Source organism: Littorina saxatilis, linkage group LG11, assembly GCF_037325665.1.
Source record: "Littorina saxatilis isolate snail1 linkage group LG11, US_GU_Lsax_2.0, whole genome shotgun sequence".
NCBI lineage: Eukaryota > Metazoa > Mollusca > Gastropoda > Littorinimorpha > Littorinidae > Littorina > Littorina saxatilis.
In genome coordinates, this window is record NC_090255.1 from 18547987 (window position 1) to 18572986 (window position 25000).

A 25000-nucleotide genomic window follows, 5' to 3' on the forward strand; every position below is an offset into this window, starting at 1 on the left:
GAGCAGCGTAAAGCTCGTGCAGCACAGGTGCGTGCAAGAGTTAAATGGATCGAGCAGGGTGAAAGGAACACACCTTTTTTTCTTGGGTTAGAAAAGGCGAGAGCAAACGCAAAAATAATGGAAAGTGTAAAAGATGATAACGGACGAATTGTTACAACGCAAGAAGATATTATTCTCGTCCAAAAAACGTATTTTGCTGATTTGTATAAACGGAAAATTGATGAGGGAAACATGAGCTTAAAAATTGACACTTTTTTTTGATGGAACAAAGGTTTTAAAAATAAATGATCAGCAGAAAGACAGCTGTGAAGGGGAAGTGGTAGAAGGAGAAGTTTTGTCAGCTCTAAAGCGTATGAATAATGGTTCTGCGCCTGGAATTGATGGATTAACAGTTGAGTTTTATAAGGTTTTTTTTGAGGAGCCTAAAAAGGTATATACTTGCGTCTTTTAACTCTGCTTTTAAGAATGGAACTCTATCTAATTCACAGTGTAAAGCGGCAATTACACTGATTCATAAAGGGAAGGATTTATCAAGAAATGATTTAAAGAATTGGAGACCTATTTCACTGACCAATACAGATTATAAGTTATTAGCGAAATGTTTAGCTCTTCGGCTCTCTGATGTTGTAGGGAGTGTTGTGAATGAGGATCAAGTTGGGTATAATAAAAGGTAGACGTGTCTCAACCTTATTGCGATTAGTTGATGATGTTTTAGAACATGCAGATTTACACAATAAGCCTGGATTGATGGTGTCAATTGACTTTTTTCATGCATTTGATTGCATCTCCAAAGAGTTTATGTTGAAGATGTTTGAAAAATTTGGTTTTGGAACTGATTTTGTGAAATGGGTTGATGTTTTAATGAAAAACGCAAAAAGTTGTGTAAACTATTGTGGTTGGTTATCTGAATTTTTTAATATTGATTCCGGAATAAGGCAAGGGTGTCCTTTTTCCGCACTAGCCTTCGTATTAGCAGTTGAATTGTTAGCAATCAAAATTCGAGAGGCCAAAAATATAAAGGGTATGTCATTATGGAACAACGGAGATATGAGTAAAGTTTTGAAAGTATTGTTGTATGCTGATGATGTTACATTGTTTTTGCAAGATGAACATGACATGTTCCAAGCCCTGGCTTTGATTGGTAAATTTTCGGAAATATCAGGTTTGAACATAAATCACCAAAAATCCAAACTAATGTGGTTTGGGTCGCGGAAGAATTGTAGGAATGAGTGTTGCGGTTTTGCATGTACAGACAAAATGAAAATTCTAGGTGTATATTTCTGTAATTATATGCGTGCGTCAAAAGTGAAAGAGAATTGGGAAGAGAGAGTGAATGTTGCAAAAAGGCTCATCTGCGTGTGGGAGAAAAGGAATTTGAGCATTATTGGTAAAGTCTGTGTATTCAAAACGTTTATTCTGCCACATGTTGTCTATATAATGCAGGCGCTGATTGTACCAGACGCTGATTGTACCAGACGACGTTCTAACTGAAATTAATAGGTTAATGTTTCGCTTCGTGTGGCGCAAAAAAGACTGCAACAGAAAAGCATTTGAAAAGGTGAAAAGAACTGTTTTATGTAACGAAGTAAAGCAAGGTGGATTAAATATGATTGATTTGCGTCAGATGCAGTGTTCCTTTTTGTTAAGCTGGGTTGTGAACCTAACTCTGTCTAATGAAGACCAGAAATGGTCATGGCTCCCAAAAGCACTGTTTTTCCGTTTTGGGAGTCGCTTTGAGTGTTTTTTTTCGAACATTAATAGCAAGCCATTTAAAGGATTGGACAGTATTAAATCGGAATTTTGGTCAGCTGTGTTGAAGGCATGGCTTGATAACAATCAAGTCGATAATAATGGTAATTCTGTTTCCGGTTTGTTGTGGAACAACAAAGATATAATTTGTCAAGGAAACCCACTCTTTTTTGCGGATTGGATTAAAAGTGGTATAATGTATGTGAGCGATGTGTGTGAGAATGGACGTTTTTCTACCTATGAAGAAGTGTGTGAAAGAACTGGCTACACTGCAAATAGATTGCTTGAGTACAATGTTGTTCGAATAGCTGTACATCTCCTTTTAAGAAATGTCGATATAAACGATGTAAATTGTTCAGTCTGTGACATTCCGACCTTCTGTGGGAAAAAAGTTAAATCAGTAAAAGAAATTCGAAAGATTATGGTAGGAAAACAATACAGCCAACCCTGTTCAGAAGGATTTTGGAGAAGAAAATTAGGATTTGAAATTGACGAAAAGAATTGGAACTTAGCAGCCACTGTCACTAGTGAAGTTCGATTACGTGTACTGCATTGGAAAATATTGCAAAACATTTATCCAACTAATATTTTATTGTGTAAAATGAAAGTGAAGGCTGATAAAAACTGTACATATTGTAAGGATGAACTTGATGTATTGGAGCATTTTTTCTTTGAGTGCCCAACAGTGCTCAGGTTTTGGAAATATATTGAAATGTACATTTTAGTAAACATTGGTGAAAGAATTAGGTTGAATGTTACAGATGTGCTTTTTGGTATAAAAAGTAACAGCAAAAATATGAAGAAGATTAATCACATTATTTTAATCGCAAAGATGTGCGTAAGCATTTTTTAAAAAACCGATTCACGATTAACACTGGAAATTATTTTTGGAAATTATGTTGTTTTGAGATTTCGTTAGTGCTACACAAAAGAAAAAAAGAAAGAAAAAAAAAGAAACACAAACCTCAAAACCATTAGGCTTTTTTTCCCTTTTTTTTAACTTTTGGCAGCGTTCACTCTAAATTTGCCGCCTAAAACGAACTCGTTTCTGTCCACAGCCAAAGCTTTTATCACACAAAAATGGCTATATATGACAGCTAAGACCGTATTTGTTACATTTTAGCAGTGTGTACCCCGAGTTTCTACTGCAAACAAAAAATAATAGCAAAACCTCAAAGTATGTGTGAGTCCCCTAATATGGACCACCTTCAACAAATCGAAGAAAATAAAACCTAAAGGCAATTTTAATTAATTCATTAAGAAGCTTGCTGAAAATAACCTGTAACTAGCCCTCGAGATTTCAAAAAAATATAACAAAGTCTTTTGTTTGTGGAAGTTGATAATTTCACTTATTTTCACTCTGTTTTTGATAAGCTTCTTTAGTTTCCTGGTGTGCTTCAAATAATGCTAACCTGAAACAGCTAAATCTAAAGCATATTTGAATTAGTCTGACTTGCACACTAAGTTGTATCATGTTATATTGAAGTATAGGGGGCTTTTTACAGTGATTCGTGAAGGCCGCTTCACTGGTCCATATTGGGCGCCCAGGCTCCTAATATGGACCATTTGTGTTTTTTTCTGTATTTAATTTTTGCTGAGTGTCTATCACAGCTATTTCACTCTAATTAGGCCTAACGGTTAACATAAGAGAGAAGGACTACCAAACACAAAATGAAACTTCTTCGCAAGAAAACAAGCTAGTTATCAGCAATAAACAAAAAGTGGTCCATATTAGGGGCCATTCCCCTATTTTGTTATAACATAGGTATTTGTATGATGACTATGTTTTGATTTGAGTTAATAGCGAAATGTTTAAAATGTTCATATTTTGTGTGCCGTGTCTGTTGTTCGAGTGCGTGTTGTCACCATCTAGTATGTCTGTGTGTGACTGTGTGTGTAGAAATGTGTAAATGAGTGTATGAATGTAGAATCCCCGTACGCGGAAATTAAAGCAAACATCATCTAAATTCCTTGACAATGCTGCTAGTTACGCAATAAGGAAATCATGAAGGCACCGACTGTCTTTACAACCATCTGAGTCTGTCTGTCTGTCTGGCTGTGTCTATCTCTGTCTCTGTGTCTCTGTCTCTCTCTTTCTGTATCTGTTTGTCTGCCTCTCTCTCTCTCTCTCACTCTCTCTCTCTCAGCCAGTGTCTCATGGTGTTCTCGCTGTTGATCACGTGCTGCTCCTCTCTCCCCCAGGGAACCATGACGACACTACCGACCTTGACCGCGCTTGCCGTCTTCTCCGTGTGGACGCTGGCCTCCTTCCTCTGTCACAAGTCGGCCAAGCTGGCCATGTCACCCTACGTCACAGACATGACGTCAATCACCGCTGTCGTCATCCCGCTGGGCCTGACGCTGGTCCAGACGCTGTGCTGCTGCGCCACCGTCCGGCTGACGTCATTGAGAGGTCCGCTGTTCTACGTCATGGCGGCGTCCCACTTCCTGGCCACGTGGGCCACCAACACCAGCCTGGCCTTGACCTTCGCGTCCTCCGCCATGGCCATCAAGATGCTGGAGCCCGTGACGTCAGCCTTGCTGCAGCGCCTGGTGCTGAAGACGGCGATGGGGGCGGAGGGCGTGGTGGGCATGGTGGTGGTGGTGGTGGGCGCCATGCTGTACGTGGGCAACCCGCTGTCCAGCAGCGAGACCTCGCGCGCCGTGCTGATGGCGCTGCTGTCCAACGTCACGCTGGGCGTCCGCAACGTGGCCCTGAAGCTCAACCACGGAGCCAGCCCCGGCAGAAGTCGGCTCCGTTCCCGGCGAGCCCTCGCCGCCTTCGCCGCTGCTACCGCGGGCCTCGTCCTGATCACGCGGATCTTCGTCCTCACTGACGCTGCCGTGGCTTCATCGCACGCGCCGCAGGACTATTTTCTCCTGCTTTCTTTGGCTTCCGGCGTCTGTCATGTGACCTACTCCTACGTCTCGACCAATGTGGTGCTTCGTTACATGTCGGTGGTGAGCCACGCCATTTTGAACATCGTGAAGCGCGTGCTGGTTGTTGTGCTGCTGCACGTGGCAGGGCGGCGCTCGGCCTCCATGTGGAACTGGGCGGGGCTAGCGCTGTGCACTGTGGGACTGCTTATGTACAGCAGAGAGAAGATTATGACGTCACCGGCTGTGGACACTTCCGTGACGTCAACACCTCATGACCTCGAAGGAAGCGTCAGTGAAACAGGTTGGCCTTTGTTCTTGGCTAGGGTATTATTAACATTCAGCTCACGTTTTATTTTCTAATAAGTTACTGTGCAGACGACATTGTTGTTTACCTGATATACATTTATTTCCGAACTAGGATTCTAAGGAATTTACAGAAGAACGGTAAAGAACGTCTATCTTTAAACACCGATGACTGTGGGTTGAGTGATTGGTTGGTTGACTTGTCTCGCGCGACTCCTTTCTGGAAGAATCTTAATCGCGTTCAACGTCATCTCAAGTAATTTTTGTCTAGATATCAAAATGTGACTAAGTGTAAAAATACAAAGCGACTATCCCAAAATGTTTACCTGAGTGTACTTATTCAATTCAGGATTGACAAACCGACCACACAATTAAAGTCTGCTGGACCCTTGTACTAGCGTACTCGGGGATAATCTGTCATCAATTCACTGCTTTCAGTCACGGCATAATAATCTGTCATCAATTCACTGCTTTCAGTCACGGCATAATAATCTGTCATCATTTCACTGCTTTCAGACACGGCCACCACTCCGGGCCGTCCTAAGACCTACAGGGAGCGGGAAAGTCTTCTCGGCCGCCTACTCGTTCTCCTCGTCTTCGTCTTCGTCGTCTGTTTGACGTCAGAACAGCCGCTGGTGATGACACAGATGTCTAGATTCCAACTGATCCAGAAACAAAGAGAACTGCAAGAAGCGCCTCTTTTACGAAACAACCCGCAGGGATTCAAATCGACGCTTGGAAGAACAGAGTTCGTTTCACCAGTCTTGTGGTCTGATCCCAAGTTCCCGAACAAGTCCGAGACAAACTACGCGCAAAATCTCCGTTTCGGGCACGTGAACTGGACGGACGGGAAACCCCTGATTGCCGGACGCATAGTGTATCAGCCGGACCGCAAGGCGGCCGAGGAGGTGGAGGAGTTTGTGTCCAGGGACAATTTACTGACCACGCCTTTCGACACGGACGGTTTGTCGCCCTACCTGACGACCACTCAGGAGGTGATAACCGAAACCAAGCGTCTCCACGACAAACTGTTCTCCGAGCTATTCCGAGGCAAGAAGTACGCAGTGGTCTTTGATCTGGCTTCGCACGAAAACAAAGGAGACGCCGCCATCACCATAGGGGAGCTGATTTTGCTGGAAAACATGGGTATCGAGATTCTCTTTTTAGTCAACATCGCGGCCTGCAATGATATAAACTTCCAGCACGCACTGAAACTGGCTCAGCAGCACAGCATGGACGAGGTGGTGGTGCTGATGCACGGGGGAGGCAACATCTTCGGCTACTCTTTCAGCGACTGGTGCCGAGACAAAGCGCTGAAGCTGTTCCCAGGCTACAAGACCGTGCTGTTCTCGCAGAGCATCTACATGTACGCAAACCAGGATCATTTCAACTTTGCCTTGAAGAACTACTGCTGTAACCCGAACCTGACACTCCTGATGCGAGACCGTCTGTCTCTGCACATCGCGCGGCGACTCTTTGCCAACGGTACCCACATCGTGCTCACTCCCGACATGGCCATTCAGTTAGGTCACCTGACCCGCTTCGCCCCGCCCTACTATGACGTCATCTGGCAACGCCGAGGAGACGGAGAGAACCCACTGCTTGGGAAGGTTGTAGTTGTACTGTGTGTGTGTGTGTGTGTGTGGGTTTGTGTGTGTGTGTGTGTGGGTTATGTGTGTGTTTGTGGGGGTGGTGTGTGTGGGTGTGTGTGTGTGTGTGTGGGGGGGGGGGGCTTTGCGTTTTCTATTTACTTCGTTGTTGTCCTGAAATATGTGAAAACCGTTCATTTCAGTACTGAACTGACGCTGTCGTCTGCTACATTTACGCAGGACAGTCAATCGAACCAGTCGACTTCAAAATGCTGCATGGTCTAGCTCGAAATCTGTCAGAAAAAGACTTCTGCTTTAAGCCGCAGGGAATTTGAGGGTCAAGCACCATTTGGTAATGTTGAGAATAATAAGCTACATGTCATCAACACGGAGCCGGGATAAGAAGAATCTTCTCAAATCGAAGGAAGATGCACAGCCTCACTGTGGCATAGGCGCATGAATACGCTGCCTGGGTAACCCAAGAGTGCGCTAACAGTTTTCAGCACATTGCCAGTAGCAAATGGGCGGTTCTGGTTAAGTTATGGCCCCCTTTTTCTTTTGGCTGGTAACTGGCGCCACCTCGCGGCAAGATCATACAAGAAAGGAAACAAAAATTGCATTGGTCCCAAATAGCATATCGGTTTGGTAACAGTCGTACATTTTATACGGTAAACAGACAATGGTCGGTTCTGGTGAGGTTATGCCCCTTCTTTCTTTCGGCTGGTAACTAGCGCCACCTTGCAGCAAGATCACAGGAGTTGTCTCGCGTATCACCACAAAAGCGCTCATTAACTGTTTCACATCAGTCATGTGACACCAGTACTTACTGACAATTTCAATGATTTTCTTTCTCGTTTTTATATTTAGTCAAGTTTTGACTAAATATTTTAACATCGAGGGGGAATCGAAACGAGGGTCGTGGTGTATGTGCGTGTGTCTGTGTGTGTGTCTGTGTGTGTGTGTGTGTGTGTGTGTGTGTGTGTGTGTGTAGAGCGATTCAGACTAAACTACTGGACCGATCTTTATGAAATTTGACATGAGAGTTCCTGGGTATGAAATCCCCGAACGTTTTTTTCATTTTTTTGATAAATGATAAAATATTTTAACATCGAGGGGGAATCGAAACGAGGGTCGTGGTGTATGTGCGTGTGTGTGTCTGTCTCTGTGTGTGTGTGTGTGTGTGTGTGTGTGTGTGTGTAGAGCGATTCAGACTAAACTACTGGACCGATCTTTATGAAATTTGACATGAGAGTTCCTGGGTATGAAATCCCCGAACGTTTTTTTCATTTTTTTGATAAATGTCTTTGATGACGTCATATCCGGCTTTTCGTGAAAGTTGAGGCGGCACTGTCACGCCCTCATTTTTCAACCAAATTGGTTGAAATTTTGGTCAAGTAATCTTCGACGAAGCCCGGACTTCGGTATTGCATTTCAGCTTGGTGGCTTAAAAATTAATTAATAACTTTGGTCATTAAAAATCTGAAAATTGTAAAAAAAAATAAAAATTTATAAAACGATCCAAATTTACGTTTATCTTATTCTCCATCATTTGCTGATTCCAAAAACATATAAATATGTTATATTTGGATTAAAAACAAGCTCTGAAAATTAAATATATAAAAATTATTATCAAAATTAAATTGTCCAAATCAATTTAAAAACACTTTCATCTTGTTCCTGGAGAGGGGTTCACTAGTCCGAGGGTTCACTAGTCCGAGGGTTCACTAGTCCGAGGGTCCACTAGTCCGAGGGTTCACTAGTCCGAGGGTTCACTAGTCCGAGGGTCCACTAGCCGAGGGTTCACTAGTCCGAGGGTTCACTATAGACGCTTGAACAAAGGATATTCAATTTGATTTGTTTTTATTTTGTGTGTGTATGTGTGCGTGGATGTGCGTGTGCGTGCGTGCGTGTGTTTTTGACTGCTGTGGGAACCAAATCGAAGAATATTCTCATAAAAACACTGAGTTGTTTTCATTCAAAAAGATGTGGTGTTTTATATTTTGACTGAAGAAATCTCAGACTATTTCCCCAAAAAAACTTAGTTATTTATATTTTGACTGAAGAAAGGATATTGAATTTATCAGAATACCGCCCCGACTGGACAATTACGTGATCGAACTGCCTACAATTTTTAGTCATAGCACCTCGGGTTTCCTTTTGCCCGTGAGGGTCAATTAGTTATCCCACCGACCTGAATTATGGAGAGGATCGAGCCTGGGTTGTACTACAGCCTCACACATAATTTCATTGAAATCGGATATCTATTTGCGGACACATACACACACACACACACACACATACACACACACACACACACGCACACACACACACACACACACACACACTCACAGACAGACACAGTGAAACCTATATACCGCCTTTTAAGGGGCGGTATAATAACTGGAAAATCAAGCGTCTATAGTAAACCCTCGGACTAGTGAACCCTCGGACTAGTGAACCCTCGGACTAGTGAACCCTCGGACTAGTGGGACGAACTGGAAAAATCAAGCGTCTATAGTAAACCCTCGGACTAGTGAACCCTCGGACTAGTGAACCCTCGGACTAGTGAACCCTCGGACTAGTGGGACGTTCCCGGTTCCTGATTCCAAAAACATATAGATATGATATGTTTGGATTAAAAACACGCTCAGAAAGTTAAAACAAAGAGAGGTACAGAAAAGCGTGCTATCCTTCTTAGCGCAACTACTACCCCGCTCTTCTTGTCAATTTCACTGCCTTTGCCATGAGCGGTGGCCTGACGATGCTACGAGTAAAATGGCATTGCGTTTCATTCTGTGAGTTCGACAGCTACTTGACTAAATATTGTATTTTCGCCTTACGCGACTTGTTTATATTTAGTCAAGTTTTGACTAAATATTTTAACATCGAGGGGGAATCGAAACGAGGGTCGTGGTGTATGTGCGTGTGTGTGTCTGTGTGTATGTGTGTCTGTGTGTGTGTGTGTGTGTGTAGAGCGATTCAGACTAAACTACTGGACCGATCTTTATGAAATTTGACATGAGAGTTTCTGGGTATGAAATCCCCGAACATTTTTTTCATTTTTTTGATAAATGTCTTTGATGACGTCATATCCGGCTTTTCGTGAAAGTTGAGGCGGCACTGTCACGCCCTCATTTTTCAACCAAATTGGTTGAAATTTTGGTCAAGTAATCTCCGACGAAGCCCGGATTTTGATATTGCATTTTAGCTTGGTGGCTTAAAAATTAATTAATGACTTTGGTCATTAAAAATCTGAAAATTGTAAAAAAAAATAAAAATTTAAAAACGATCCAAATTTACGTTTATCTTATTCTCCATCATTTGCTGATTCCAAAAACATATAAATATGTTATATTCGGATTAAAAACAAGCTCCGAAAATTAAATATATAAAAATTATTATCAAAATTAAATTGTCGAAATCAATTTAAAAACACTTTCATCTTATTCCTTGTCGGTTCCTGATTCCAAAAACATATAGATATGATATGTTTGGATTAAAAACACGCTCAGAAAGTTAAAACAAAGAGAGGTACAGAAAAGCGTGCTATCCTTCTTAGCGCAACTACTACCCCGCTCTTCTTGTCAATTTCACTGCCTTTGCCATGAGCGGTGGACTGACGATGCTACGAGTATAGGTTCTTGCTGAAAAATGGCATTGCGTTCAGTTTCATTCTGTGAGTTCGACAGCTACTTGACTAAATATTGTATTTTCGCCTTACGCGACTTGTTATAAGTTGTCTTAGTTTCCTGTTGTCTTTGTCGAACCGAAACATATAAATCTGAAAAAATAAATCCAAAAACAAAGAGACTGCCAACGTTCCAAAATTCAGAATCAAAAAAACAAGAAAGGTAGGTTGTTGAAACGTTTGTTATTGACAAAACAATACATTCCCAGATATTTCGACCCAACGGTCTTTTAAGTGAACAGACAAACAAATATTCACACAAAACTTATCTTGATAGTTCTATCAGTTTACGTCCACTCGTCAGGAAGCTGAGCGAATGAAAAAACAAGTCGCGTAAGGCGAAATAACAACATTTAGTCAAGCTGTCGAACTCACAGAATGAAACTGAACGCACTGCTTTTTTCACCAAGACCGCATACTCGTAGATTCGTCAGTCCACCGCTCGTGGCAAAGGCAGTGAAATCGACAAGCCAGGATAGTGCGGTTAGTGGTCGCGCTGAGCAGGATAACACGCTTTTCTGTATCTCTATTCTTTTTAGCTTACTGAGTTTGTTTTTAATCCAAACATATCATATCTATATGTTTTTGGAATCAGGAACCGACAAGGAATAAGATGAAATTGTTTTGAAATCGATTTCAGAAAATTAATTGTAATCATAATTTTTTATATTTTTAATTTTCAGAGCTTGTTTGTAATCCAAATATAACATATGTATATGTTTTTGGAATAAGAAAATGACGAAGAATAAGATGAAATTGATTTTGAATCGTTTAATAAATAATTTATTTTATTTTATTTACAAGTTTCCGATTTTTAATGACCAAACTCATTTATTAGTTTTAAGGCCACCAAGCTGAAATGCAATACCAAAGTCCGGCCTTTGTCGAAGATTGCTTTGTCAAAATGTCAATCATTTTGATTAACAAATGAGGGTGTGACAGTGCCGCCTCAACTTTTACAAAAAGTGTAATATGACGTCATCAAAGGTATTTATCGAAAAAGTGAGAAAACAATTCCGGGGATATCATACCCAGGAACTCTCATGTCAAATTTCATAAAGATCGGTCCAGTAGTTTAGTCTGAATCGCTCTACACACACACACCTCACACACACACACACACACACACACACACACACACACACACACACACACACCAGGACCCTCGTCTCGATTCCCCCTCTATGTTAAAACATTTAGTCGAAACTTGACTAAATGTAAAAAGAGGCCTTCAAGAATCACTGTAAACATTATTTCATTATTTCATTCGCTCGGCTTCCTGACTGTGAATATCTGTGAATGTATTGTTTTGCCAATAACAAACGTTCCAACAACCTATCTTTCTTGTTTTTTGAATATAAATCTGAAGCATAGTTGATTTAGTCTGACTTGCATATTAAGTTGTAGCATGTTATTTTGAAGTAAAGGGGGGCTTTTTACAGTGATTCTTGAAGGCCTCTTCACTGGTCCGTATGAGGCGCCCAGGCTCCTAATAGGGACAAGTTGTGTTTTTTCTTTATTTTATTTATGACTAATGTCGATCTAAGCTAATTTGCTGTAATGTCTCTGAAAGATGGAGTGCCTAAGTCACAGTATGGCGAGCAAAGATTTGTCGTTTTGTCGCAGATTACGATATAAACAGCCAGGAGCTTCCCATAAATATCTCACAGATGCCCACACATAGGCCTACCTTTAGTGTGGCCAGCCAAACGAAACTTCATGCGGTTTGTCAGTTCACATCTTCCGCCAAATAGTAATCAATATTTCCCGTGAACACGTTCTGAGGCTAATAGCAGTGTGCGGTATGCCAAAATGAACCCACATACTATCTTTTACAATTGTCCTTCGTCATCACACACAATGTCTGGACATAAAGTACTCGTGAACGGCTCAGATCATGGGTAATATTAACACCTTCACATTTAAATGCTTATTTTTTATAGCCATCCATTAAATTGAGAAGGAAAAAAGGCATACTAAACTGCTAAGCATGAAACAAACAATAAGGAAATGAAAAGAACCAACAGCATCGTTGTGTATGTGTGGGTAATAAACACGTTTTATTCACAAAACACGGCTGAAAATGGCGACCAATTTGTTGCACAGCGACAGGTCACTTTCTTCAACCAAGGCCAGTACTTTCATACATGACAAAGGAAAGTAAATGAGGCCTGAATAATAAAGTTATAGTGTTCCTTTGTGTGTCTGAGTGATAAACTGTTTTAACCAACTATCTTCTGAAACGAATTGCACTCAGCAGACTTTTCTTCCGCAAAGAACTTTCGTGTCACACGGTCTTTGCGACAAAGAGATAGATCACATTCTCGCAAAAAATTATTGACAACACAGACCAGTCATTTTTAGCATAGACATTGGGAAGGGCTACTTTTATAGTGTGTTTTAAGAAAGAAAAACATTATAGTATCGGCAGAACACGACCAAATGAGTTTCCTGTCACAGAGTTATGGGCGTGAGATTGTTTAGACTTTTTTTTCTCACACTGCAGATCATATTTCAAAAACTACTGAGTGGATCTTTATGAAATTTGATACGGATATTTTTGAGGGGATTTTCTCATGGAGGGTTTCTCCGTTTATTGATAGGACAGTTTGATGACGTCATATTTTATATGACACACACATACACCACGGCCCTCGTCTCGATTTCCCCCTCTACGTTAAAACATTTAGTCAAAACTTGACTAAATGTAAAAAAGAAAAAAAATCAATTTGGTTCCTGTTTTTTTGCAAAATAAGTTAAAAAGATGGTTATGCAATCTTTTTAAGAAAAGCCGACCTACCGGCCCTCTTTTTACATTTAGTCAAGTTTTGACTAAATGTTTTAACGTCGGGGGGGAATCGAGACGCGGGTGTGGTGTATGTGTGTGTGTGTGTGCGTGTGTGTCGTGTGTGTGTGTAGAGCGATTCAGACTAAACTACTAGACCAATCTTTATGAAATTTTACATGAGAATTTCTGGGAATGATATCCCCGGACGTTTTTTTTCTTTTTTTCGATAAATGCTTTTGATGACGTCATATCCGGCTTTTTGTAAAAGTTGAGGCGGCACTGTCACACCCTTATTTTTCAATCAAATTGATTGAAATTTTGGCCAAGCAATCTTCGACAAAGGCCGGACTTCGGTATTGCATTTCAGCTTGGTGGCTTAAAAATTAATTAATGACTTTGGTCATTAAAAATCTGAAAATTGTAAAAAAAAAAATTTTTAATAAAACGATCCAAATTTACGTTCATCTTATTTTTTATCATGTTCTGATTCCAAAAACATATAAATATGTTATATTTGGATTAAAAACAAGCTCTGAAAATTAAAAATATAAAACTTATGATCAAAATTAACTTTCCGAAATCGATTTAAAAACAATTTCATCTTATTCCTTGTCGGTTCCTGATTCTAAAAACATATAGATATGATATGTTTGGATTAAAAACACGCTCAGAAAGTTAAAACGAAGAGAGGTACAGTAAAGCGTGCTATGAAGCACAGCGCAACCGCTACCGCGCCAAACAGGCTCGTCACTTTCACTGCCTTTTGCACTAGCGGCGGACTACGTTCAGTTTCATTCTGTGAGTTCCACAGCTTGACTAAATGTAGTAATTTCGCCTTACGCGACTTGTTTACATTTAGTCAAGTTTTGACTAAATGTTTTAACATAGAGGGGGAATCGAGACGAGGGTCGTGGTGTATGTGTGTGTGTGTGTGTGCGTGTGTGTGTGTGTGTGTGTGTGTGTGTGTAGAGCGATTCAGACTAAACTACTGGACTGATCCTTCTGAAATTTGACATGAGAGTTCCTTGGAATGATTTCCCCGGACTTTTGTTTCTTTTTTGCGATAAATGTCTTTGATGACGTCATATCCGGCTTTTTGTAAAAGTTGAGGCGGCACTGTCACAACCTCGTTTTTCAATCAAATTGATTGAAATTTTGGTCAAGCAATCTTCGACCAAGGCCGGGCTTCGGTATTGCATTTCAGTTTGGTGGCTTAAAAATTAATTAATGACTTTGGTCATTAAAAATCTGAAAATTGTAAAAAAAAAATTTTTTATAAAACGATCCAAATTTACGTTCATCTTATTCTTCATCATTTTCTGATTCCAAAAATATATAAATATGTTAATTTGGATTAAAAACAAGCTCTGAAAATTAAAAACATGAAAAATTATGATCAAAATTAAATTTCCAAAATCGTTTCAAAAACTATTTCATCGTTTTCCTTGTCGGTTCCTGATTCAAAAAACATATAGATATGATATGTTTGGATTAAAAACACGCTCAGAAAGTTAAAACGAAGAGAGGTACAGTAAAGCGTGCTATGAAGCACAGCGCAACCGCTGCCGCACCAAACAGGCTCGTCACTTTCACTGCCTTTTGCACTAGCGGCGGACTACGTTCAGTTTCATTCTGTGAGTTCCACAGCTTGACTAAATGTAGTAATTTCGCCTTACGCGACTTGTTTGTGCCTATGTTACTGTAAACAGACTAAAAGGTACATCACAAACAACACACCAGGAATGATACTCCCCCCTTAAAAATAGCCATGAGTCACATAAGTATGACCAATAGGAAGATACAAAACCGTTTGAATCTTTTAGCTAAATAAAACCATTGGCAATTGATCGGAAATATTAGGAAAAATCTGAACAAGTTATTATTCGTTTGCTTGGACCAATCCTCTTGCCGAAGAGTTTTACAGTAAAAATTGATTTTACGTCAAAAATATCAAAGGAATATCGATTGTTGAGGTAAGGCTGGGATAGCCAAGTTCAAGAAAAACGGAAGGTGACTGTTGAATCTTTTTGAAAATGTATAAAAATATAGATGGTAGGCAATTAAAAATTAAGAAAAGGACTCTAGGAGCATGGACTTAATGAGTCAAAAATTAAAGAATGCTCTATGAGCCGAAGTACATGTTTTGTCTATTGTCTTTTTTTTTTTTTTGAATTGCCTACCATCTGTATTTTGATACAACTTTGGACCCTCTTTGTACGGAGAGAGTTGGCAATTGTTAATCACATTCTCTCATCTCATTGACTCTCCTTCGGCTCCTTGGTAACATGCGTTCCCATCTCTGCCAGGATTGGACACAGCAGCAGATAACCGGTAAATATGTAACAGGCATAAATGGCAAAATAGCTCGCCTCGCCTGATAATATATGAGACAACTGTTCTATTACACAGTATTTCTTGGGAGGCTTGGCTAATTTACTCGCTCGTTTTACACGGGGTTCCATCGTTTTCTTTTCTAATCGGAAAACCTTGCTCCTCAGTTTGTTGACCTTCTGCCGAAGTTCCGCTTCACGAGGGGATGGGGAGGATGACGACTTTGATGCTTTACATCCTATGTCCTCCAGGATCGCCTGAATGTCATCTAAGAAAGAAAACACACATAAAAGAACATAACCTTAAAAAGTTATAACCTGGAAGAAATTAAAACACTTGTAATTAGATCACAAAATGAAAATAAACAATAGCGTAGGAAGGCAGGCCAGAAATGAAGTGTATTAGCAACTATGGATACGATGTGGAACAATGATGGAAATGACCTTGTTTCGTACTGAATGGGTGAGGCCATTAGGACAACAGTACCAGGTAAACTCCTCACACACCATGCCTCTAACAGGATATGTTTCCCATCTTTATGTGTGGGAACTACACGTACAATTTCATCCACCCTTTACAGCTTCTTCTTCTTCTTCTTCTTCTTCTTCTTCTTCTTCTTCTTCTTCTTCTTCTTCTTCTTCTTCTTCTTCTTCTTCTTCTTCTTCTTCTTCTTCTTCTTCTTCTTCTTCTTCTTCTTCTGCGTTCGTGGGCTGAAACTCCCACGTACACTCGTGTTTTGGCACAAGTGGAATTTTACGTGTATGACCGTTTTTACCCCGCCATTTAGGCAGCCATACGCCGCTTTCGGAGGAAGCATGCGGGGTATTTTCGTGTTTACAGGATCTTTTTCGTGCGTACTTGGTCTTGTGCTTGCGTGTACACATGAAGGGGGATAAGTCACTAGCAGGTCTGCACATAAGTTGACCTGGGAGATCGGAAAAAATCTCCACACTTAACCCACCAGGCGGCCGCGACCGGGATTCGAACCCTCGACCTTCCGATAAAGAGGCCGACGTCTTACCACCCCGCCACAGCGCCCGTCACCCTATACAGCAATTATCAACTATGTAATGGATGGGTTTAAAAAATGTTTGATGTCAGGGTGTTCTTCATGGTTAAAAAATCTCTTACCTGGTTGAACAATTTGTGCATCAGGCGACAGGTCGGTGCTGGCTTCATTTGTAGCTACCCTTTGCGATGGTGGCTTCCTCCCACTAGCAACCTGCAAATGCACAGCTCTTTGACTGACAAACTCAACTTTAATTTAGCACAGCTTACAACCAACACCCAGTCACAATGAAACAATTCTCCCAGTTTCATTGCATTGGTCTTAGGCCACACAAAAAAGTGTATGTTTCTGGAAAGGCATAACAAAAAATAATCTGTTTACGGTATCCGGACCTACCCTTTTTTTTCCCACCGGCGCTAGACTTTTTGGGGGAATTGAAAAATTAAATTAAAATAAAATTAAAATATTCAGATGGCTAAAATACAAAAACAAGTCGCGTAAGGCGAAAACACAATATTTAGTCAAGTAGCTGTCGAACTCACAGAATGAAACGCAATGCCATTTTACTCGTAGCATCGTCAGGCCACCGCTCATGGCAAAGGCAGTGAAATTGACAAGAAGAGCGGGGTAGTAGTTGCGCTAAGAAGGATAGCACGCTTTTCTGTACCTCTCTTTGTTTTAACTTTCTGAGCGTGTTTTTAATCCAAACATATCATATCTATATGTTTTTGGAATCAGGAACCGACAAGGAATAAGATGAAAGTGTTTTTAAATTGATTTGGACAATTTAATTTTGATAATAATTTTTATATATTTAATTTTCAGAGCTTGTTTTTAATCCGAATATAACATATGTATATGTTTTTGGAATCAGCAAATGATGGAGAATAAGATAAACGTAAATTTGGATCGTTTTATAAATTTTTAATTTTTTTTACAATTTTCAGATTTTTAATGACCAAAGTCATTAATTAATTTTTAAGCCACCAAGCTGAAATGCAATACCGAACCCCGGGCTTCGTCGAAGATTACTTGACCAAAATTTCAACCAATTTGGTTGAAAAATGAGGGCGTGACAGTGCCGCCTCAACTTTCACGAAAAGCCGGATATGACGTCATCAAAGACATTTATCAAAAAAATGAAAAAAACGTTCGGGGATTTCATACCCAGGAACTCTCATGTCAAATTTCATAAAGATCGGTCCAGTAGTTTAGTCTGAATCGCTCTACACACACACACACACACACGCACACACACACACACACACACACGCACGCACGCACGCACATACACCACGACCCTCGTTTCGATTCCCCCTCGATGTTAAAATATTTAGTCAAAACTTGACTAAATATAATAAAAAGCCGACCTACCGACCCTATTTTGGGGGGGCCTATGTTACCTTAAACAGATTTTGTTGTGGCCTAACATGACTAAAGGTGGAGATTTTGTTTATAAACATTTTTTTTAAACCATCTTTTTAACTTATTTTGTCGAAAAACAGGAAAACAATCGATTTTTGAATACCCCTTTTATTTTTGAAAATGCACACAAAAAAAGTCTAGGGTCGTCGGGAAAACATTGGTAGGGTCGGGTGACCAGAAACATAAAACGTTTTAGTTGTTGACGCCGACCCTATACTTTTTTTTGCCATTTGGGGCTGTTTTTCGGCAAAATAAGTTCACCATATCATCATAATCAAGAAGTCGATCCAAAATAAGTAACTACTTTTTTTTGTTGGCCTTATCATTTTTTTTGCGCTAAATGCAAACAGGCATTATTTGATGGGAACAATGCTGGTTTTTTCAATTCTTACATCAGCCTCAAACTTGTCATTACTCAACCTGCATTTAATAGTGTGCTTCTTTGGTTTGCAACAACTTAAACCCAATAAATAACTAACCTTCGGTGGTGGATTGGGCACTGCAAACAATGTCGGGACAGCATTCCACACAAGTGATCCCCTCTCTGCAGGATTGTTGTACTGGTTGGCCTCAAAGTGATCAGTACAAAGCTTGAGACCTTCAACATCAGCTGGCTGCAGCTTTTCAAAGTCCTCTCGCCTTGTGAATTGCATCCATGCATATCCTGCACCTAGTTTGACAACAAAACCAACAATGTTATTGTTAAACTAAGCAAAAGGGAAAGACAAAAAAAAGCTAAATCAGATCTTCAGTCTAAATCTAACGCTCTGCCTAAACGCAAAACGGATGAGTGATGTACCTTTGTACTGTAGTTTTCCTGTAAGCAAGGTTTGATAAAGGATTCGGCAAATATGCCCACGGGTAGTTTGTCATCAAGTGTAAACTGTTGTTTTGTACTGACTGCTGACTCACACTCACAGTAGTAAGTACTCGCTGACGCTGTAGTCTACTGAGTGAGTTGACTCGAGCCATTGCATTCTCATTCTGAAGAAAGTAAACCTGATGAAATAATCACTGCACAACCCACCTTTTTTCTTCTTTAGGGAACTTGTGGAAAGTTTTCCCGAAGCAGCTCTGTTTGTAACGGGCGTTCTTGCAACCAAAAGCCGAGCAAAATTCACCACCACCTCGCACGCGATCGGTACCTACGCGATCCGCCATTTTGTTTTCGCCGCCAGCATGTAACTAAGGACGATAACCCACAAACACTTTTTCGCATTTTCTTCGCAAGTTCCACGTCTTCTTTATGTGTTTGTCTAAACTCAATAATGGGGCATGCTGTGGTGAGTAGAAGAATGTGTGTTTACGAGCAGAAAAAGCCCATTAAAGTCAAGAATCGTGTTTTTCTTTCTCTATTTTTACCTTGTAGCTTCCTACAGACACTAAGCAACAGTGTAGTACCACCTACAGTGCAATATCTTGTACTTTATTTTGGACCATCTGTGCAACACTTCATTGACCCATGATCTGAGCTGTTCACACTCATAACAGAAATAATTCTTCCTTTCGCCGAGACTTATAGTAGCATGGACCAACCAATTTTTACTTTACTTTTTGAGATTAAAATTTGTTTTTAATGCGGAACTATTCTCTGTGATTTCAGAGGCCAGAATATATTCTATTTTTTCAAATTGCATCTAAAATGCATTTGTTGTGATGATTTTAAATAGGTAGGGTGCACACACCACTCGGACACGTTTTGTAAAAAAAAGTGTGAATTTTTAAAACAAAATCATGAAGCATATTATTCTGTGCACGAAAAGAAGTTATATTTAAAAAAAAATATTGCAATGAAGAAAATAATTTTATCCTACATACGTGAGAGAGACACCCGTGAGATAATAATCGTTCAAATCACACGTGTGTATATCATGTAAATGAGGTCATGTCAAGCAAGTCTGACAGGGACCTATTTTTCCACTGTTTATGATGCCAAAGTCACCGCGACAAACGTCATTATAGAAAAAACTAGAGGCGAAGCCTTCAAGGCTCACATAAGAAATCAACAAACAGTAACACAAACTCAATCACTCCGTCACACATACACACACACAGTAAGCATAGGTGACACGGTGCAAGCGTGCGAGACACTAGATCTAGATCTGTCTGTCTGTAGCCTACTTACGGGAACACGACTGCCAGATGGCCAGATCGACACTGCGCTTTCGACAGCCGGCTTCCTCGCGCAGACACTGGAAACACGCTGTGCAGATTAACCTGTAGGAAATCTACTTTGGTATCTTCTTTATCTATTTTTCTGGAGCTACGAAACCGAACAATGTGAAATCATGAGTCGTCTTCTCCGAATCGGCGAACTGCAGCTCGGTGATAACCGTATCTATACCACAATCCTTCACGCGATCTGACCTAACCTTGACCCCTGACCCGGTCTACATACCACACACGACACAAACCAGTCAGCTGTTTTTACCCCCCCCCCCCCCCAAAAAAAAAAACCCACCCCCACCACCCGTTTTCTTTGGATAAACACTTTAACTAGGGGAAGGGCCCTTAATATGGACCACTTTTTGTTTATTGCTGATAACTAGCTTGTTTTCTTGCGAAGAAGTTTCATTTTGTGCTTGGTAGTCCTTCTCTCTTAGTTTAACCGTTATGCCTAATTAGAGTGAAATAGCTTTGATAGACATTCAACAAAAATTAAATACAGAAAAAAACACAAAGGGTCCATATTAGGAGCCTGGGCGCCCAATATGGACCAGTGAAGCGACCTTCACGAATCACTGTAAAAAGCCTCCTATATTTCAAAATAACATGAAACAACTTAGTGTACAAGTCAGCCTAATTGAAATATGCTCTAGATTTATCTGTTTCGGGTTGATGAGATCATTATTTGAAGCACACCAGGAAACTAAAGAAGCTTATCAAAAACAAAGTGAAAATAAGTGAAATTGTCAGTAAGTACTGGTGTCACATGACTGATGTGAACCAGTTGATTGGCTAATGGCGATGCGCTAAAACTGTGCTAACTTTTCCACAGAGCGTATTCTTCCGCCCTTTGCCTAAGCGAGACTGTACTCTCATCCTCAGAATTAATTAATGACATGTAGCTTATATTCTCCACAATACCAAAATACCATAAATTTCCTGCTTCTCAATTAAAGCAGAAGTGGTTTTTTTCTGACAGATTGCATGTGCCTGTGCCACAGTTGCCACTGATCTAAAAATAGAACCCGCTGTGTCTAATTTTTCAGTTTCGACTTGCGAAGATTCTTCTCATAATTATGCCGTAGCTTATTATCCACATTACCAAATGATGAGTTAGTATACAATTCCCAGCAGCTAACACAAAACACAAGTGTTATTCCGATAACGTACCAGCTAGATCAGCATTTGGAATATATACGTAGCAGACTACACTGAAATACAATTGCATCAGTTCAGTAAATACCGGCACGGTTGGCCTAGTGGTAAGGCGTCCGCCCCGTGATCGGGAGGTCGTGGGTTCGAACCCCGACCGGGTTATACCTAAGACTTTAAAATTGGCAATCTAGTGGCTGCTCTAGGACTGGTTGGTCCGGTGTCAGAATAATGTGACTGGGTGAGACATGAAGCCTGTGCTGCGACTTCTGTCTTGTGTGTGGCGCACGTTATATGTCAAAGCAGCACCGCCCTGATATGGCCCTTCGTGGTCGGCTGGGCGTTAAGCAAACAAATAAACAAATAAACAAAGTTCAGTAAATGAATGGTTTCAAGGCAAGAACAATCGGAATCGAAAACGTGTGGGGTTTAGAACGTCTGTACCATATATAAGACTTATTACCAGCCTGCCTCCTGCGTGCAGACTCAGTGCAACGTGACGAGCAATTTTTGTTTTTGGAATGCTGCAGTGGTTCGATTGCCCTAGCCTAGGAGACGACATAAACCCCGCTCAGCAAACTAACATGTTGGGCAAATGTGAACGAAACAACGATGGGGATATAATACGTGTAGGGTTCAGAGCATTCTTACCGTTCATATTTAGTACCAGACTCCCCGATGAGTGAAGATACCACACGAGAAACATGCCACATTTATTTTGAAAATGTGCTAACCGTCGACCTTGGGGGTTAGCCAATTCAAGGGGAGTCACTCTGCACAGTCAATCCGTCGAAGCTCGATGAAGGTTTCGAATCGCAAATAACTAAGAACACAGTCCTTTCTCTGAGTTCAAATGAGGTCTCTCTGAAAGATCATCACTGTTTAGCTTAACGCTACACTGCAGGGCCGGACCCAGGGGGGGGGGGTTCCAGGGGTTCCGGAACCCCACCCCTGGAAAAAGCATGTACCTTGCTTTGACTTTTACTAGTTTTAGCACCAAAACAATGCTACTCTTAACCCTCAAAACAAGGCCCAGAATGCACCAGATTTCACAGATTTTAACCGTTTTTCAAAAATGTTCCGGGGGAGCATGCCCCCGGAGCAGGCGCGCGCTTGTGGCTTCGCCACTTTGCTGATTTGCCCCCCCCCCCAAAAGGAGGACCCCCCCCCCTTACAACTCATTTGGTCCGGCCCTGCACTGGAATTTACCAACAGAAATTAAAACAAGAGTTTGCGTGTGATGAAAGCACGACACACTTGAGATAGCCCACACAAAAGTAGATCTTCTAGGACCTGACCACACAGTTATGCCTATTCAAATGCGCGTAGCAAAATGTGCGTGTTGTATCTTCTTTTTTCTCTGGCGGTACCAAAAATATCGTTATTGAAACAATCTCAGTGCACTAAGGGATTTATAGAGCAAATCTCGAAAATAATTATTGAATTTTCTCGATTTGCTCTATAAATCCCTTAGTGCACTGGGATGTCTCAATAACTTAAATAATAATGATGATAAAAATAATAATAATTGTCAGTAAGTACTGGAGACACATGACTGATTTGAAACAGCTGATTGGCTAATGGCAATGCACTAAAATTGTCAGCGCACTCTCAGAGGGCGCTAACACTCACTAAAAGCATATGCATGCGCCTGTACCCCTTCTTTTGATTTGAGAAGATTCTTCTCATCCTCCATGTTGTAATGACATGTAGCTTATCGTCTCCGGATTAACTAAAGACGTCTGCGCCAAAACATCCCCATAGTGATCCTCCTCCTTCTCCTCCTCCTCCTCCTCCTCCTCCTCCTCATCCTCATCATCATCATCGTCATCGTCATCATCATCATCATCATCATCATCGTCGTCATCATCATTATTATCATTAACATTATCATCACCTCCATCACTATCATCGTTATAACTAAGTATCATTCCATCCTCCAGGTGCCGAAGCTACCAGGCAACGTGACCATGTGGAAGTGGGACTGGCTGGGGATGTCGTCTCTTAAAGCTGAAGGGACGGTCGAGCGAGCCATGAACATCATGCACAACGGTCTGGCCATCCTGCAGCAAGGCCGAGTGCTGGTCACTGACAGGTACAGCCAAAATACACTAGGGCCGACAAGGCACAATAAAGTCAAGGATGTCCCCCCCCCCCCCCCCCCCCCGGGGGGTATTTTGATATATTTATTATACACTGGGCACAAAAAGGATTTATGTCCAGGGTTTTGGGTCGCATGTTCTGCGCCAGTCACACATACACGACGCACGGCCCGCGCATTGAAAATGAATTAAAAATGGAAAATAAGATGAGTGCGTCGTTGTGCAAAACAAGACGAGTGCGTCGTTGTGCGCCCAACTTTTGTCGCGGTTTGGTCACACATATTTTTTTAATTTTTTTTAATTTTTTTTTTTACATTGTTAGGACAATACGGAATCTTACGTCTGACGTCACACGTGTTATGTGTATCTCAGACTGCATAATCAGTATTGGAAATAAATATTGACTGAAACAATGGAAGATATTCTAAGCTAAGTTCCTTATTTGTACCATAAGTGTTTATTTGTCGGTCCGATTTAAAGACCTTTGGGTTCAAAGTACCGTGATATACATTTCTTGTTGTGTCTTAAATTAAACGGTCCAATAACTTAGAATTTTTGTTTCTTGATTCAGACTGCACGGCCATACACTGTCCTTTGTACTCAAAGCACGGACAGCAAAGAATCTAATGTCTTACTTGTATACTTATGTCAAGATTTCACGGTCATATCGTGTCTGTTGTTTGTATGGCATGGACAACAAAGAATTTGATTTCTTACGTGTAGTGTCTCCTTGCAGGCTACATGGTCACATCCTGTCCTTTGTATTCATTGCATGGACAACAACGTATCTTATTTCTTACGTGCAATGTCTCCTTTGAGGCTACACGGCCACATCCTGTCCTTTGTAAACATTGCATGGACAACAACGTATCTTATTTCTTACGTGTAATGTCTCCTTTGAGGCTACACGGCCACATCCTGTCCTTTGTAAACATTGTATAGACAACAACGTATCTTATTTCTTACGTGCAATGTCTCCTTTCAGGCTACACGGCCACAACCCGTCCTTTGTAAACATTGTATAGACAACACAGTATCTTATTTATAACGCTTAACGTGTAGTGTCTCCTTGCAGGCTACACGGCCACATCCTGTCCTTTGTAAACATTGCATGGACAACAACGTATCTTATTTCTTACGTGCAATGTCTCCTTTGAGGCTACACGGTCACATCCTGTCCTTTGTAAACATTGTATAGACAACACAGTATCTTATTTCTAACGTGTAGTGTCTCCTTTCAGGCTACACGGCCACAACCCGTCCTTTGTAAACATTGCATGGACAACAAAGAATCTTATTTCTAACGTGTAGTGTCTCCTTTCAGGCTACACGGCCACAACCCGTCCTTTGTAAACATTGTATGGACAACAAAGAATCTTATTTCTAACGTGTAGTGTCTCCTTTCAGGCTACACGGCCACAACCCGTCCTTTGTAAACATTGCATGGACAACAAAGAATCTTATTTCTAACGTGTAGTGTCTCCTTTCAGGCTACACGGCCACAACCCGTCCTTTGTAAACATTGTATGGACAACAAAGAATCTTATTTCTAACGTGTAGTGTGTCCTTTCAGGATACACGGCCACAACCCGTCCTTTGTAAACATTGTATGGACAACAAAGAATCTTATTTCTAACGTGTAGTGTGTCCTTTCAGGATACACAGTCACACCCTGTCATTTGTATTCATTGTATGGACAACAACGTATCTTATTTCTTACGTGTAGTGTGTCCTTTCGGGCTACATTGCATGGACAACAAAGAATCTTATTTCTAACGTGTAGTGTCTCCTTTCAGGCTACACGGTCACATCCTGTCC

General features: G+C 40.9%; 1 protein-coding gene across 1 annotated transcript in view; it reads left to right on the forward strand.

Annotated features, from left to right (window-relative positions):
- Window positions 1-3877: 3877 nt before the first annotated feature.
- Window positions 3878-25000, forward strand: part of LOC138979918 (uncharacterized) — a 23489-nt gene continuing 2366 nt past the window's right edge. Inside the window, exons 1-4 of the mRNA XM_070352692.1 lie at window positions 3878-4930; window positions 5449-6542; window positions 23024-23175; window positions 24979-25000. The exon at window positions 24979-25000 is cut by the window's right edge and continues 2366 nt beyond it. Coding sequence (XP_070208793.1) covers window positions 3907-4930; window positions 5449-6542; window positions 23024-23175; window positions 24979-25000 — 2292 coding nt within the window. The 5' untranslated portion in view covers window positions 3878-3906. The remainder of the gene's footprint in view (window positions 4931-5448; window positions 6543-23023; window positions 23176-24978) is intronic.